A 14,283-nucleotide genomic window follows, 5' to 3' on the forward strand; every position below is an offset into this window, starting at 1 on the left:
CAGAGACAGAATAAAACCAGTTTGCAGCAGACCAGGAGCACTACAGAGCAATGGTTCTCAAAGTAGAGAACCCAGATTGACAGTAGCACAATCTGGGAACTTCACAGAAATGCAAATTCTTTGGGCCTTGTCTAAAACCTGCTACATAGCAAACTTTGGGAAAGGGCCTCAACAACTTGTATTTTAACAAGCCTTGCAGGTGACTGTGATGCATCCTCAAGTTTGAACCACTGGTATAAAAGAACTCCAGGACTGGTGTCACCCCATATCTGGAAATCACAGCACAAGGTCTTGAGGCTCAAGATAGGAGGGTAAGAATTAATATCAGAGATCTTCTATCCAATACTGAAAACTTCTCTAGAATCAGAACCACAGATGTAGGAGAGGATCAGAATCAGCTCTGTTTTCAATGTAAACAGCTTCTCCTTCCCTTCAAGACTGTGAATATGAACAAATTTCTACACTTCTTGTAAATAGGTAACGCTCAGAGAGAATATAAAATCGTGGTCTTTATTAAAATTTCACTCCCTATTCAGCCATATCACAGATGATTTTTCTTTTCTTTCCTTGGAAGTGTTCCAGAAAGACTTTAGGTCAGGAAAATTGCAGACATTTGCCTTTTGAAACTCAGGATTGTGTGCTTTTACCAGTCTAATATGTCTGGGCTGAGATATAATAATGGTGACCCTTGTCTGAGAGAACTTATGAGCTTCCAAGGCAGATCACCAGCTAGACTACTGGGTTTGGTGAGGATCCATACTAACTGTAAAAGATGATTACATTATATTTTCTAACTACGTTCAGACCTCTTGAATGATTCTGGCCATGCCGATTATATGTCATGTTCTTTCCTGGGTAAATGTGCAAAACAGTTTAGATGATCTTCAACGTGTTTACAGTAGATAAAGGAATATCTGTAAGGTTCGGTCAGGAAAGAGGACTTCTTTGGAATTCTAGTCAGTATCAATTGGGTTCTCAGATGTTATAGGTCTTACTTTTGGCAAAAATGGGAGATTTAACAGTCCTTTGTCTTAAAAATCTTATTGGGGATACTCAGCCCCCATTACTACTTTGTTCTCAAGATAGGGAGAGTCAGGAAGATATTCACAATAGAAGAGGATGCTTTTGAGGATAACTTTAAAGGAATGTAAAATGATTCTAGAAAATTTATTTGGAAACTAGGCCAATGTAAAAATAATTCTAATAAATTAAGGGCTTGTCACATCTTCTTTAACATGCTAGCCTGGGAGAAGTTATCTGCAATGTCTAAAATGTCAGAGATTACTATTTAGAGCAGGGATTTCTGCATATCAAGGAGAAAAAGACAGGAAATATTTAAATGATCAAAGCGCTTCAATGAAATCTGGACAAATCTTAGTATAAAGACATGTTCAATCTCACTAGAGATCACAGAAAATAAAGGGAAGCAATGAAATGTCTTTATATCTTTATGCACATACACACACAACAGCAGTGAGTTCCTATGTCCACAAAAAGACATGTACAAGAATATTCATATTAGTAAAAAACTGAAAATCCAAATGCTTATCTAAAATAGGAGGGATATAATGTAATATATTCAGACAGTAGAATATTATATAGCAATGAAAAAGAACTACAACTACGCCCAACATAAATAACAAACATAACCTTCATTAAAAGAAAGCATATACAAAAGTATAGAGTATATCTGTATGAAGTTCAAGAACAGACAAAATTTATCTACGGAAATAGAAGTCAGTGAGGTGTTTATCTTTTGGCGGGGGTGTAATATTGAATGAGAGGAAGCACAAAGCATCCTTCTGGGGTGCTGGAAATGCACTACAGCATATCTTGATATGGATGGTGGTTACCTGGATATATGTATACATATGTAAAAATTCATAAAACTCTACACTTAAATTTGTGCCTTTTTCCCTGAAAGGCATTTTTCTGATTATAAAAGCATGTGCACTATAAAACTGAGAAGATATAATAAAAAGTAAAAAATATTCACAATCTCACAATGTGAAGAATCAGCAATGACAGTTTTATATAAATCCTATTTAATAGACTTTTTTGCAATATGTGGACCATGACAGAATAAGCACAGTTATAACCACATTACAAGCAATCTCTCATTGTCTGAATAAATATTTTGTTGCAAAGCATATCAAACTAGATGTCTTTGTGCTTAAGTCCTGAGACTACATATGCCAATGCTTTTATCTGTTTAAACACTGGCAAAACTCCTGCATGGGTAAATCGAAAGAGCTAAAAATATAGTTCTATTGTTTTTGTTTAAAATAAATGGTGACAACAAGGTCACAGGTTCTGATCCACATACCAGCCAGCTACAAAATAAATAAATAAATAAAATAAAACATGGTAAGGTACAAAACTTACATGAGCGCAATGGCTTCCATCACCTACCTAGGAGTTTATCACAACTAATACCTAAAGGGAATTCAATACCTCCCTGAGTCCAGCTTGCAAATCCAAACCAAATAAGCCACAGCAAACACCATTTGAGATTTTAAAAATAGGGCTGGCCTGTTAGCTCACTTGGTTAGAATGTGGTGTTGATAACATCAAAGTCAACGGTTTGGATCCCCTATTGGCCAGCTGCCAAATAAATAAATAAAACGAAAAAAAAAAATACTTTTAAGTATCTCTTACTAGCTAGTATCAGACAGATCATAGGGTCTATATAGGTATTTTCTATGTTATTTTAACAACCTTCACATACAAAAGTACATCAAAAAATTTGTGGAAAAATTGAATTTGTGGAAAAATATGAATCTTTCCATGAACTTTTTCAAATACCTTCATATCATATATCTATAGTAAAGAGACGGCTTCACTGATCAAATCATTTTGCCTTCATTTTGTCTACACTGCCTAATTGGGAGAACTATCTCACTATGAAAAGAAAAATGCAAAATAAACCAAAAGAAAATTAACAATTTGCTGGACCAAACATTACCTGAAAGGGGGAAGATATAGTAAACAAAAGCTAATACACTTGTTAAGAAATGGCTAATCCACTCAACTAACATTTGTTATGTATCTACAGTACAGAGATAATATAGTTTGACAGAGTACAGACTATACCAGACTGCTTGCATTTGAATCATATCTCTGCCACTCACCAACTACGTGATCTCAGGCATATCACCATCTCTGTGCCTCAATTTCTCTATTGTAAAATCAGGATAATAATACTGCCTAAGTTATAAAGTTGTAAGAATCAAGTAAGTTAACACATCTAAAGTGCTCAGAATAGTACCTGGAAGATGACAGTGTTAACACTAAGTGTTAAGTTTTATTATTAACGTAGGCCTGGCATTATGTTATGTACTAGAACAACAAAGAATACTCAGAATAATTTCCTCACCAAAAATAATCACCAAGAACACTACTGGTAGGCACATGACAGTTAATAGCTAACAGATTTTTTTTACACGAAATATTTATGAACTTAGATCTCTACACTGTGGAGTTCATTTAAAATTTCTACATACCAAGTTTACTGATCTTGAGTTTAAACACCCAAATTTAAAAAGTTAAAAGTTTATCTTCTTCCTCAGGATTAAAATTTCCAATACTGATGACAAAATAAATAAGCCATGTAGGATCAAGTTTTTAGATGACATTTTTGAAGGTAATTTTAAATCTCAAGTTCTATGAAGGTTACAAAAAAAACGAAAACAAAAACAAAAACCTATCCTAAAATTAAAGAATAACTTTAATAAGAGAAATAAGATATTCACTTCACAAAATTACTCCTTAGGGATCTAACTACTAAACTACATCTTGCAGTTCAATACATGTAAGTTTCTGCCCATACTATCCAGTCTGTCCTTCCATCCTGTGCACTGGTATAATCACTATCACTCCTTCAAATCCAACTTTAAGCATAACTGCCTCAATGAAAAGCCTACTCCAGCCAGAACTGTTCACTTCCCTCCTTTCTCTTTCATGAGCTGTGTATTACTGCATCAGTCCACCAATAATTTTTCCAATCAAAAGTTTAGAGCAATGCTGCCAGACAAAAACATGATGTGAGCCACATAAGTAATTCTAAATTTTTTAGCAGTCACATTAAAAAATAAAAGGGTGAAATTTAGCTAAATATATACAAAATATTATCACTGCAACATATAATCAATATAAAAAGTAATTAATGAGATAGATTACATTCTGTTTTCAAAATGTGGGGTGTATTTTATATTGCAGAACATCTCAATTTGGACAACCCACATTTCAAAAGCTCAATAGCCACATGTGGCTACAGGCTGCTTGCACATCTAGAGCCTAGAGTCTAGCCTTTTGCTATATAAAGTATGATCCACCAGATAGCAGCATCAGCACCACCTGGGATCTTGTTAGAAATGCAGAAACTCAGCCCACCTCAAGACTACTAGAACAGGAACTTAATTTAACAAGATCTCCAGTTGATCTGAATGTATATTAAAGAATGAGAAGTACTAAATTAGACCACACATAGCTTAGAAGTCTTACAAAATTGCTATTGCCATTCAACTATCACAGTGTCATCCCACTAATACAGAAAACTATGTTTAAATAACAATAGATTTTCTATAAATCATATTTTCTCAATGCTGTCCAACAGAACTTTCTGCAGTGGTGGAAATATTCTACTTATATGCTGCCCAAAATGGTAGCCACTTCCACATGTGGCTATTAAGCACTTGAAATGTGTCTGCTGAGATTGAGAAAATTTTTAATTTAATTTTGATTTAGACTTAATTAGACACATGTGGCATTTGGCTACCATACTGGACAGCAAAACTGTGGGGTACTATTTACTATGTCGCAGTGTCATCTCTAGGAGGGTCCTCTGGACAAATTTGGAAGGTTCTAGTCAAGATAATTCCTCTGATCAGCTCCCCTGTTTTCAATTTTATGAAGTCTTCTTTACCACTTTATATTGGCTAAGGCCAAATTTGCATCCTACCTCCAGGCAAGCATGCTAAAAGTAACAACATGTCTTTTGTGTGTAGTTACATTATTCCAGCTTATCACCAATTAACAATACTACAATATACATACCTGTACAGTCTTTTTTATTCTATGGGAAGGACCTGGATACTCTGGAGAATACAAATCTGTGAGGAATAATGAGTTGATTAATGTTGACTTTCCCAGTCCAGACTCACCTAAAAGAAATGGGGGGAAAAATCTGTTAAATTCAGCCACATTACCCACTTTAAACATTCAACCAATGTTATAATCAAACTTCCTTTATGCAAGTACTTCTTGCTGAGACAGGGAAGTGACATTAGAAATATGTTACAAAGATTCCCTACTAGAATAAGTATTCTGTCCTCAATTTCTTATCTACCAAATTAGACTCACATTTCCAAGGAATTTTTTCAGCTTTATAATTTTACCATCTGTGGTTCTTTAAAAGTGAGGTATTTAACACAATAATCTACATTTTTAATAGATTATATATTACTGTTTCAGTTAAACAAAAAGCAAAAGCATGAATCTTTATTATAGACATTAATGAGTAACCAAAGCAAGAAATCATGCAGTTATATAAAGTAGAAATCTGCCGATACAAAGAAGAAAAATTAATTACACTGCACCTCAGCATAAAACTCTAAGTCACAAAAAATACTTTTTAATTTACTCACCCATTTACTAATCAGCTTAAGTATAAGGTCACCTTATCCATAAACCAGACTCCCAAAAATCTTATATAATTAATTTTTATACTGCTTCTATTTGAAGTAGGAGATAGGAATGGAGGAAGCTTAGGTATGATATCAATTCTGATCATATATTCTTCTTTGGCCCTCTATATCTAGTCTAGAACACAGCACCAAGTGTACAGTTAGTTTTTAAACAAAATACAAATGGCTTCAAGGTACACTTTAACACAAGGTTAAAATAAATTAAAAATTATATTATGATAATTAATTAATACGGCACAGGGTTAAAGTATTTACTATTCACAATTCACTTTGCACAATAGTAACTTTTAAGCCTAAATAACTGATGTCACAATATTTATATGTTCAGGCTGAGTTCTTTTTATATTAGCTCTCAAAAGAGGTAAGATCCTTTCTAGGTGGTCTGGGCCTGTCCCTCTGACTGAGGGGATGCCATTTTTTACTAGATGTAAAAATATCAAAAATGTCTAAGTCACAGGAAAGTAACTTTTAGGCTGTCCACACCTGCTTCTTTCCTAACTCTTATACCATGAATAAGAGAAGAAAAACTAGAATAAAACCCAAGCATTTTGTTGTTATCAAAAACAACTACAATATTTTCTTTTAGAAACATAAATGGAAATTTAAGTACTTACAAAAATATTTTAGGAAGTTAAAAATAAAAAATAAATAAAATTGACACTGTACTGACTAAAATTATATTTAGATTTTATTTTTTATACATTTATTTTCCCTTTTTATTGGGGGAATGGGAGAACAAGAGGAAGCAGGACAAAGGGAAAAGAGAGATGAAGAAAAATAAAAGCCTGAAAGGTGACACACCAAAATGTAGATAGTGGCTATTCTGGGGTGGCAGAAGTGTGGTTGAGATTTTTCTTTTTCCTTAGCTTTCTACATTTCTGTGTGCTCTAAATTTCCTTCAGTAAGATTCTATTGATTCATAATTTAAAAAGCATTCTTGAGTGGCATCAACAAAATGGCAAATTAAAAAACTCCATGCCCTCATTCCCTCACATAACATCAAAGTCAGTCTGAAATCAGTGGATTAACCTTAGAGGAGCTGTAAAAAAACAGTCAAAGGTTTACAGCCACAAAGCAAATGCCCAGTCAAGAAAAGCCACATGAAAAAACTTGGTGGCATTTTCTGTGCTCTTGCCCTACCCCTTCCACGGTTGTCTGGGTCTCAAGAAGAAAGCAGCTCAGATCCCAATTCCTTCCCTCAAACAGAAGGAAAGAGAGCAGACCTTACTTGCAATATTTTAGCCTCTGTGAGTCTGCCAGAAGGACTGGTTCCTGTCTTGCCTAACTTAAGTCTCATGTTGGAGAAGCAGTGGGCACATTTTATGAAAACTGCAGGGGGATTACAAATCTGCAGATGACTGTAACAAAAGATTATGATGAACAGACACATCAGACCATCTAAGGATCCAGGAGAGGCTGGGATGAGACTCTGGGAAATGAAGACATTCAAAAGCAGCCATGTATACAGGGAAAATTAAGAAAGCCACACACAGGCCCAGGCAACAAGTATGCTCAGAAAAGTCCTGAGAAGACTTTAAGCTTTAACCTTGGGTTGATCTCTAGGCTTGGGGCATGCCCAGCTAATCAGCAGAGGACTATCCCAGCACTTAGCCAGTCTACAAAGACTTGAAGAGGTGACTTTTTCAAATGCAGAAATTTCAACAAAAAAATCACAAGGCATGCAAGGATACAGGAAAACATGGTCCATTCAAAGGAACAAATTTCCACAAACCATCCCTGAAGAAGCAAAGATATTTGACATATTAGACAAAGACTTTAAAACAACTATGTTAAACACATTCAAAGATCTTTTTAAAAAAATGGACAAAGAACAAAAGAAAATCAGGAAAACAAATGAACAAAGTGAGAATATCAACAAAGAGATAAAAGTTATAAAAAGGATCAAATCAGAAATTCTGGAGCTAAAAATATACAATAACTAAGTTGAAAAGCTCACTAGAAAAGGTTCAAAAGCAGAACTGAGTAGGCAGAAGAAAGAATCAGCAAACTTGAGGAAAAGATAATTGAAATTATCAAATCTGAGCAGAGAGAAAAAAGAATGAACATAGCCTAAGAGACTATGAAACACCATCAGTTACACCAATATATACACTATGGGAGTTTCAGAAAGAGGAGAGAAAAGGACACAAAAATTATTTGAAGAAACAGTGACTGAAACTTCCCAAATGTGATGAAAATGATGAATCTATAAATCCAAGAATGTCAACAAAACTCCTGGTAAGAAAAATCCATAACCAACACCAAGACATATTTTAATCAAACTGTCAAAAGCCAAGACAAAGAACCTTGAAAGCAGCAAATGAAAAGCAACTGATCACATAAAAGGAATGCTCAAGATTATAAGCCAATTTTTCAGCAGAAACCTTGGACACCACAAGACAATGGGATCATACATTTAAAGTGCTAGAAGAAAATAACTGTCAAATGAGAATTCTACATCTGGCAGAACTGTCCATAAAAAAATGATGTAGAAATAAAGACATTCCCAGATAAACTAAAGCTGAGAAAGTTTATTACCACTACACATATCTTACCAAAAATGCTAAAAAGAGTCCTACAGGTTGAAATGAAAGGACCCTAGACAGTAACTCAGAGCAATATGAAGATATAAACATCTCTGATAAAGGTAAATGCATAGGTAAAAATAAAAACCATTATTATTGTAATTTTGGTTTGTAACTCCACCTTGTATTTTCTCTAAGATTTAAATGGCAAATGTATAAAAAACAAATTATAAATCTATTAAGGGGTACACAATGTGTAACAATGCAATCTGTGACATCAGTAACAAAGAAGGGGGAGCATGGAAGTATAGGGGTAGTTTTTCAATTAATTGGAGTTAAACTGGCATAAAAAATTAGATTGTAATAACTTTAGGATGTTACATATAATCCCTATGATAAAACTCAAAGAAAATATCTATAGAATATACCAAAAAAAAGAAGAAATAAGGAAATCAAAATGTATTAATATAAAAAATCAAACAGAAAAGAAGGCAGTAATAGAGAAAAGGAGGGACAAAACAGCTACATACAGAAAATAGATAACAAAATGGCAAGTTAGTTATTCCTTATTAGTATTTACATGTAAATTGATTAACCCCCCCCAACTAAAGCATAGATCATCACAATGAATAAAAAGACATGCTCAATGACATGCTATCTATAATAGATTCACTTTAGACCTAAGGACACACATAGGTTGAAAGTAAAAGGCTGGAAAAGGAAATTCCATGCAGACACTAACCAAAAGAAAGAAAGAGCCCACTGTATGGTTCCCTTGGCCTAGCCTGGTCTGCCTCTCAAGAGACCCTTGGCCTGGCCAGGCCTCCCTCTAAGAGATACCCTGGCCTGGACTGGTTTGTCCTGACACAAAGGGCGCCCTTCTCCTGGACTCCTCAAGGCCACAAAGAAAGAAAAAGGAAGAAAGGAAGAAAGAAAGAATGGAAGAAAAAAGTAAGACAGACAGAAAGAAATTATGAAAGACAGAAAGAGAGAGAGAGAGAGAATGACAGAAAATAAAGAAAGGAAGAAAAAAAGAATTACCCTAAGGCCCATATGGTCTGCCCCGCCAATAAGGGTGCCACTGTACTGCCATCCCCTCAGGCTCCCAGGACAGAAACAAGAAAGGAACGAAAGAGGTATGGGACTGATCTGCCCTGACTTTAAGGGCATCTGTGTCCTGGTGTACACTCGGACCCCAAGATGGATGGATGGATGGATGGATGGAAGGAAGGAAGGAAGGAAGGAAGGAAGGAAGGAAGGAAGGAAGGAAGCCTCCCCTGGACAAAGAAAGAAAAAAAGAAAATAGACTTAAGCCAAAAACTGTGATGAGAGACAAAGAAGGATTTTATATATTGATAAATGGGTCAATTCACCAAGAAGACATAACAATTATAAAGATATGTACACCAAACATCAGAAACACAAAATATGTGAAGCAAACATTAATAGAATTGAAGGGAGAAATAGACAGTTCTACAATAATAGATACTTTGATACTCTAATTTCAATAATGAATAAAACAACCAGACAGAAGGTAAGTAAGGAAACAGAAGATTTAAACAACATTATAAACTAATTGAACCTAACAGACAGACAAAACACTGAATCCAACAACAGCAGAATAAACATTTTTCTCTAGTGCACACAGAATACTTTTCAGAAATAAATAAAAGAAACCAGTCTTAGTAAGTTAAAAAAAACTGAAATCATACAAAGTGTATTTTCCCAACACAATGAAATGAAACTAAAAATCAACAACAAAAACTGAAAATTTTACAAGTTTTTGTAAATTAAACAACACACTCAAACAAATAGGTCAAAAAAGAAAGCACAAGGGTAATTAGAATATATCTTGAGACAAATAGAAAATGAAAACAAAACATACCAAAACTTATAGAATGCAGAAAAAAGCCGTAAGAGAGAAACTTATAGCTATAAATGCTCACATAAAAATAAAGATTTTAAATCAACAACCTACCTTTACACCTTAAGGAACTAGAAAAAAGGCAAACTAAACCCAAAGCTAGCAAAAAGAAGGAAATAATAAAGACTAGAGCAAAGGTAAATAAAAAGAGACTAAAAAAAAAAAGAAGAAAAAAATATCAACAAAACCAAAAGTTAGTTTTTCAAAAGGATCAACAAAATTGACAAATCATTAAAACTAGACAGAGAATAAAAGAAGACTCCAATTACTAAAATCAGAAATGAAAGCAGGGACAGAATAAGGATAAGAGAGTACTACAAGCAAATATATGCCAACAAATTGGGTAACCTAGATAAAACAGACAAATTCCTAGAAATATAAAACCTATAAAGCCTAAATTATGAAGAAGAAACTGTGCAACACACCTGTAACTAGCAAGTTGATGGAAGCAGTAATCAAAAACCTTCAGCAAAGAAAAGCCCTGGAAGAGATAGCTTCACTAGTGAATTCTACCCAATATTTAAGGAAGAATTAAAACCAATCCTTAAACTCTTCAAGAAATTAAAGAGAAAATACTACCAAATTTATTCTATGAGGCCATCATCATCCTGATAAAAAGCCAGACAAAGACATAAGAAGAAAAGAAAATTAAAGACCAATATCCCTAATGACTACTGATGTAAAACTCTTCAACAAAATATTAGCAAACAGAACTCAATAGCCCATTACAAGGATAACACAAATGGCTGAGTGGGATTTATTCCTTGAGTGCAAGGATAGTTCAACATACTCAAATCAGTGAGTCTGATAGCAAAAAAATAACAATGAGGGAGAAAAACCATATGATTGTCTCAATGGATGCAGGAAAACATTTGACAAATTCAACATTCTTTCATGATTAAAAACTCTCAACAAATTAGGTTTAGAAGGAATGTATCTTAACACAATAAACGGCATATTTGACAATCCATTTTTTGAGTAAAAACCTTCTGCAGAACAATGGAAAAAATCAACAGAGCGAAGAGACAACCTATCGACTAGGAGAAAATACTTGCAAACCAAAAGTCTGATAAGGAGTTAATATCAAAAATACACAAGGAACTCAAACAACTCAATAGCAAGAAAACAAATAACCCAATTAAAAACGGGCAAGGGACTTGAATAGAAATTTCTCATAGAAGATATATAAATAATCAACAGGTAAATGAAAAAGTGCTCAACATCACTAATCACCAGGGAGATGCAAATTTAAACCACAATGAGACATTACCGCACATCTCACAAAAGGTAAGTGTTGAGGAGGATGTGGAAATAAGGGAACCCTTGTCCACTGTTGACGGGAATATAAATTAGTACAGCCATTATAGAAAACAGCCTGGAAGTTCCTCAAAATATTAAAAACAGAACTACCATATGATCCAGCAATCCCACTACTTTGGGTATATAACCAAAGGAAATGAAATCAGTATGTTGAAGAGATATCTGTACTCCCATGTTCATTGTGGCATTACTCACAACAGCCAAGACACAAAATCAAACTAAGTAGCCATCAATGCAATGGATGGATAAAGAAAACGTGGTATGTATACACAATGAAATATTATTCAAAAAAGAAAGATTTCTTTGTCTGCCATTTGCGACAACATGGATGAACCTGGAAGACATATGTCAAGTGAAATAAGACAAACACAGAAAGACAAACACTGCATGTTCTCACTTATGTGTGGAATCCAAAAAGCCAAACTCACTTTCACTTAAGATTAGTTTTTTTCCTCACTGGATTTTTTTTCTGTATCTTTTAAACTCTTGATATTGACTATGTGAAATAAAATCCTATATACTCTGAACTAAATCTTAGTTATGAGTAATTTTTGACATAATAGGAGATATCTAAATAAACTAATTTCCATCAATTCCTAAACTACTTACAGTGAAATTATGGACCAAAGCTTTCAAATTCAATTCCCATATGGTATCTCCTAAGGTTGGTTACAGAAATAAGAGATAGGTCATCTTGCTGAAATTCAACTATATTGTTATTTCAAGAAACTTTATAGTCACAGAAACTTAAAAAAATGTTAGTGTGTGTATATGGGAAAACTGCAATTTAAAGGGAAATAATTAAGCTTCCTATTTCACCAGCTTCTTCTCTGTATTTTTTATATTTTTTAGACAGACCTACAATGTGAACTATGACTACACTACCTGGGTGATCTCTATCAAAGTAAACACTTTGAACAATACAGGGTATCATTGGCCAAGGAAAAGATACTTTCAGAATCCAACTTAACACTGCTCATGTGTAACAAATGTTTCTCTAGTTATCATCTCCACATTTATGACTAGTTATTTCTAAGTAATTTGTAGTTATTTCCAAGTTGACTCTGGACAAAGTAAATCTTTCATAATAGGACTATTAGAAGAACTGCTCAATTTTGTGAATGCTAAGATACACATTTCCTCCATCAATATTTCTATAAACAAATGTCTCAATCGAAATGTTCATCTACTGTACTATTTCTTACCTCCCCCAAATCAAATCTGAATATATGTATCATTGTAGGTCATATGTTAGAAGGAAAATCAAAACACTTCTTCCTCTAGACTCAAACCCAATTACAAAAGCCAAATCAAAGAAAAGAGACCTTAATTTTTTTCCTATAATTTAGAACTTGACGTGTAATTTTTAGATTACAAAAGCCAAATCAAAGAAAAGAGACCTTAATTTTTTTCCTATAATTTAGAACTTGACATGTAATTTTTAGAATAAATTATTCTAAACTAAAGTGATTTAAATTTCCTTCTAAATTGCAGGGTCCCAAAGGAACAGGAGGCTTTAGTTCAAGCTTGAAGGAGAAATAAGGAAAGTAACCAAGACCATCTCCCACCTTGAGGCTCATGCGGTAAGACAACAAAGTTCCCCCTTGAAAGAATTATAAGCTGTAGGAGAAATGGTCCTCAAATGGCTAAATTTCATTCAAGGTAAAGAGGTAAAAGGAATGTACAAAAAGTGGTTAAATATTCAGTCTACTTTTTCTGGTTCTGCATGTAAAGAGACTGGAAGTCATATATGAGGGTACTTCAAAAAACTCACGGAAAAATAGAACTGAAAGACAATACAAATCTTTCTGTGAACTTTTTGAAGTACATTTGTGGCTCTTGGTGAAACTGTAAACTGAAAGAGCTTTTCTGAAGAACAACTTGGTAGTCTATCAAAATTTAAATCCACTTATTTGCCTTTTGACCCAGCAATTTCACTTCCAGAAATGTACATTACACAAGCATTCATATGTGTGCTGAAACATCTAAGGACCTTAATTAAATATGGTTTGTAACTGTGAACATTCACATCCATCAATAGCAGACTGTATAGATCATGATAAAGACATACCACAGAATACCATGTAGCTGCAAAGAATGTACTATGGACATGAACATATGTACTATGTATTAAATGATAGAGAAAAAAACATTCCCTGAATGCTACTTATAGCATGGTACTGTTCATACAAAAAAATCTACATGGGAATGCCTAGATATATATAAAATTATAGAAAAACGCAAGAAGACTTGAACCAACTTAATGCTTATCTCTAGAGAAGGGAATGGGACTGAAGAAGGGAGAAAAAAGGAATTTCACTTTTTCATGAATATTTTTAAAATTTAGATTTTTTAAAAATAAAAATGTTTATTTTTATAAAGTGTTCTTCCTTTTTGGGGGGGTACTAAAAAGGGAACACACCAACTTTCTAACAGTGGTTATTTCTAGATGGGAAAAGTTATGAAAAATTTTAATTTTCCCTCTTCGCATCATGTTTTTCTATAAGAAATTATACTACAAAGAAGTTAAGAAGAATGTCTGAGAACAGGCTACTTGCAAATGCAATGATTAGGAGTACTGGGATCCTTTACAAACACAATGTTAGAAAAAAAAAATGAGTATTGAGCCCAATAAGAGACTAAAGAGTAAATGAAAAGGAAGCACAGGCCCAGGCTATTGCAAATGCTGTCAATGAGAATGGCTGTATTACAGAGATTCTCAATCATGGCACTATTGACATTCTGGGTTGCACAACTCTTTATTATGGGGGTTGTCTTACTCATTAAAGGATGCTTGGCAGCATCCCTG

The 14,283-nt window shown here is 33.9% G+C and overlaps 1 protein-coding gene across 1 annotated transcript in view; it reads right to left on the reverse strand.

Moving 5' to 3' along the window:
• Positions 1–14,283, reverse strand: part of LOC103605548 (septin-7-like) — a 92,969-nt gene that overhangs the window by 34,037 nt on the left and 44,649 nt on the right. The window contains exon 4 of the mRNA XM_008590163.1: positions 5,056–5,162. Within this exon, the coding sequence (XP_008588385.1) occupies positions 5,056–5,162 (107 nt within the window). The remainder of the gene's footprint in view (positions 1–5,055; positions 5,163–14,283) is intronic.

The sequence above is a fragment of the Galeopterus variegatus genome, unplaced genomic scaffold (assembly GCF_000696425.1).
Source record: "Galeopterus variegatus unplaced genomic scaffold, G_variegatus-3.0.2 Scaffold5890, whole genome shotgun sequence".
Classification (NCBI taxonomy): domain Eukaryota; kingdom Metazoa; phylum Chordata; class Mammalia; order Dermoptera; family Cynocephalidae; genus Galeopterus; species Galeopterus variegatus.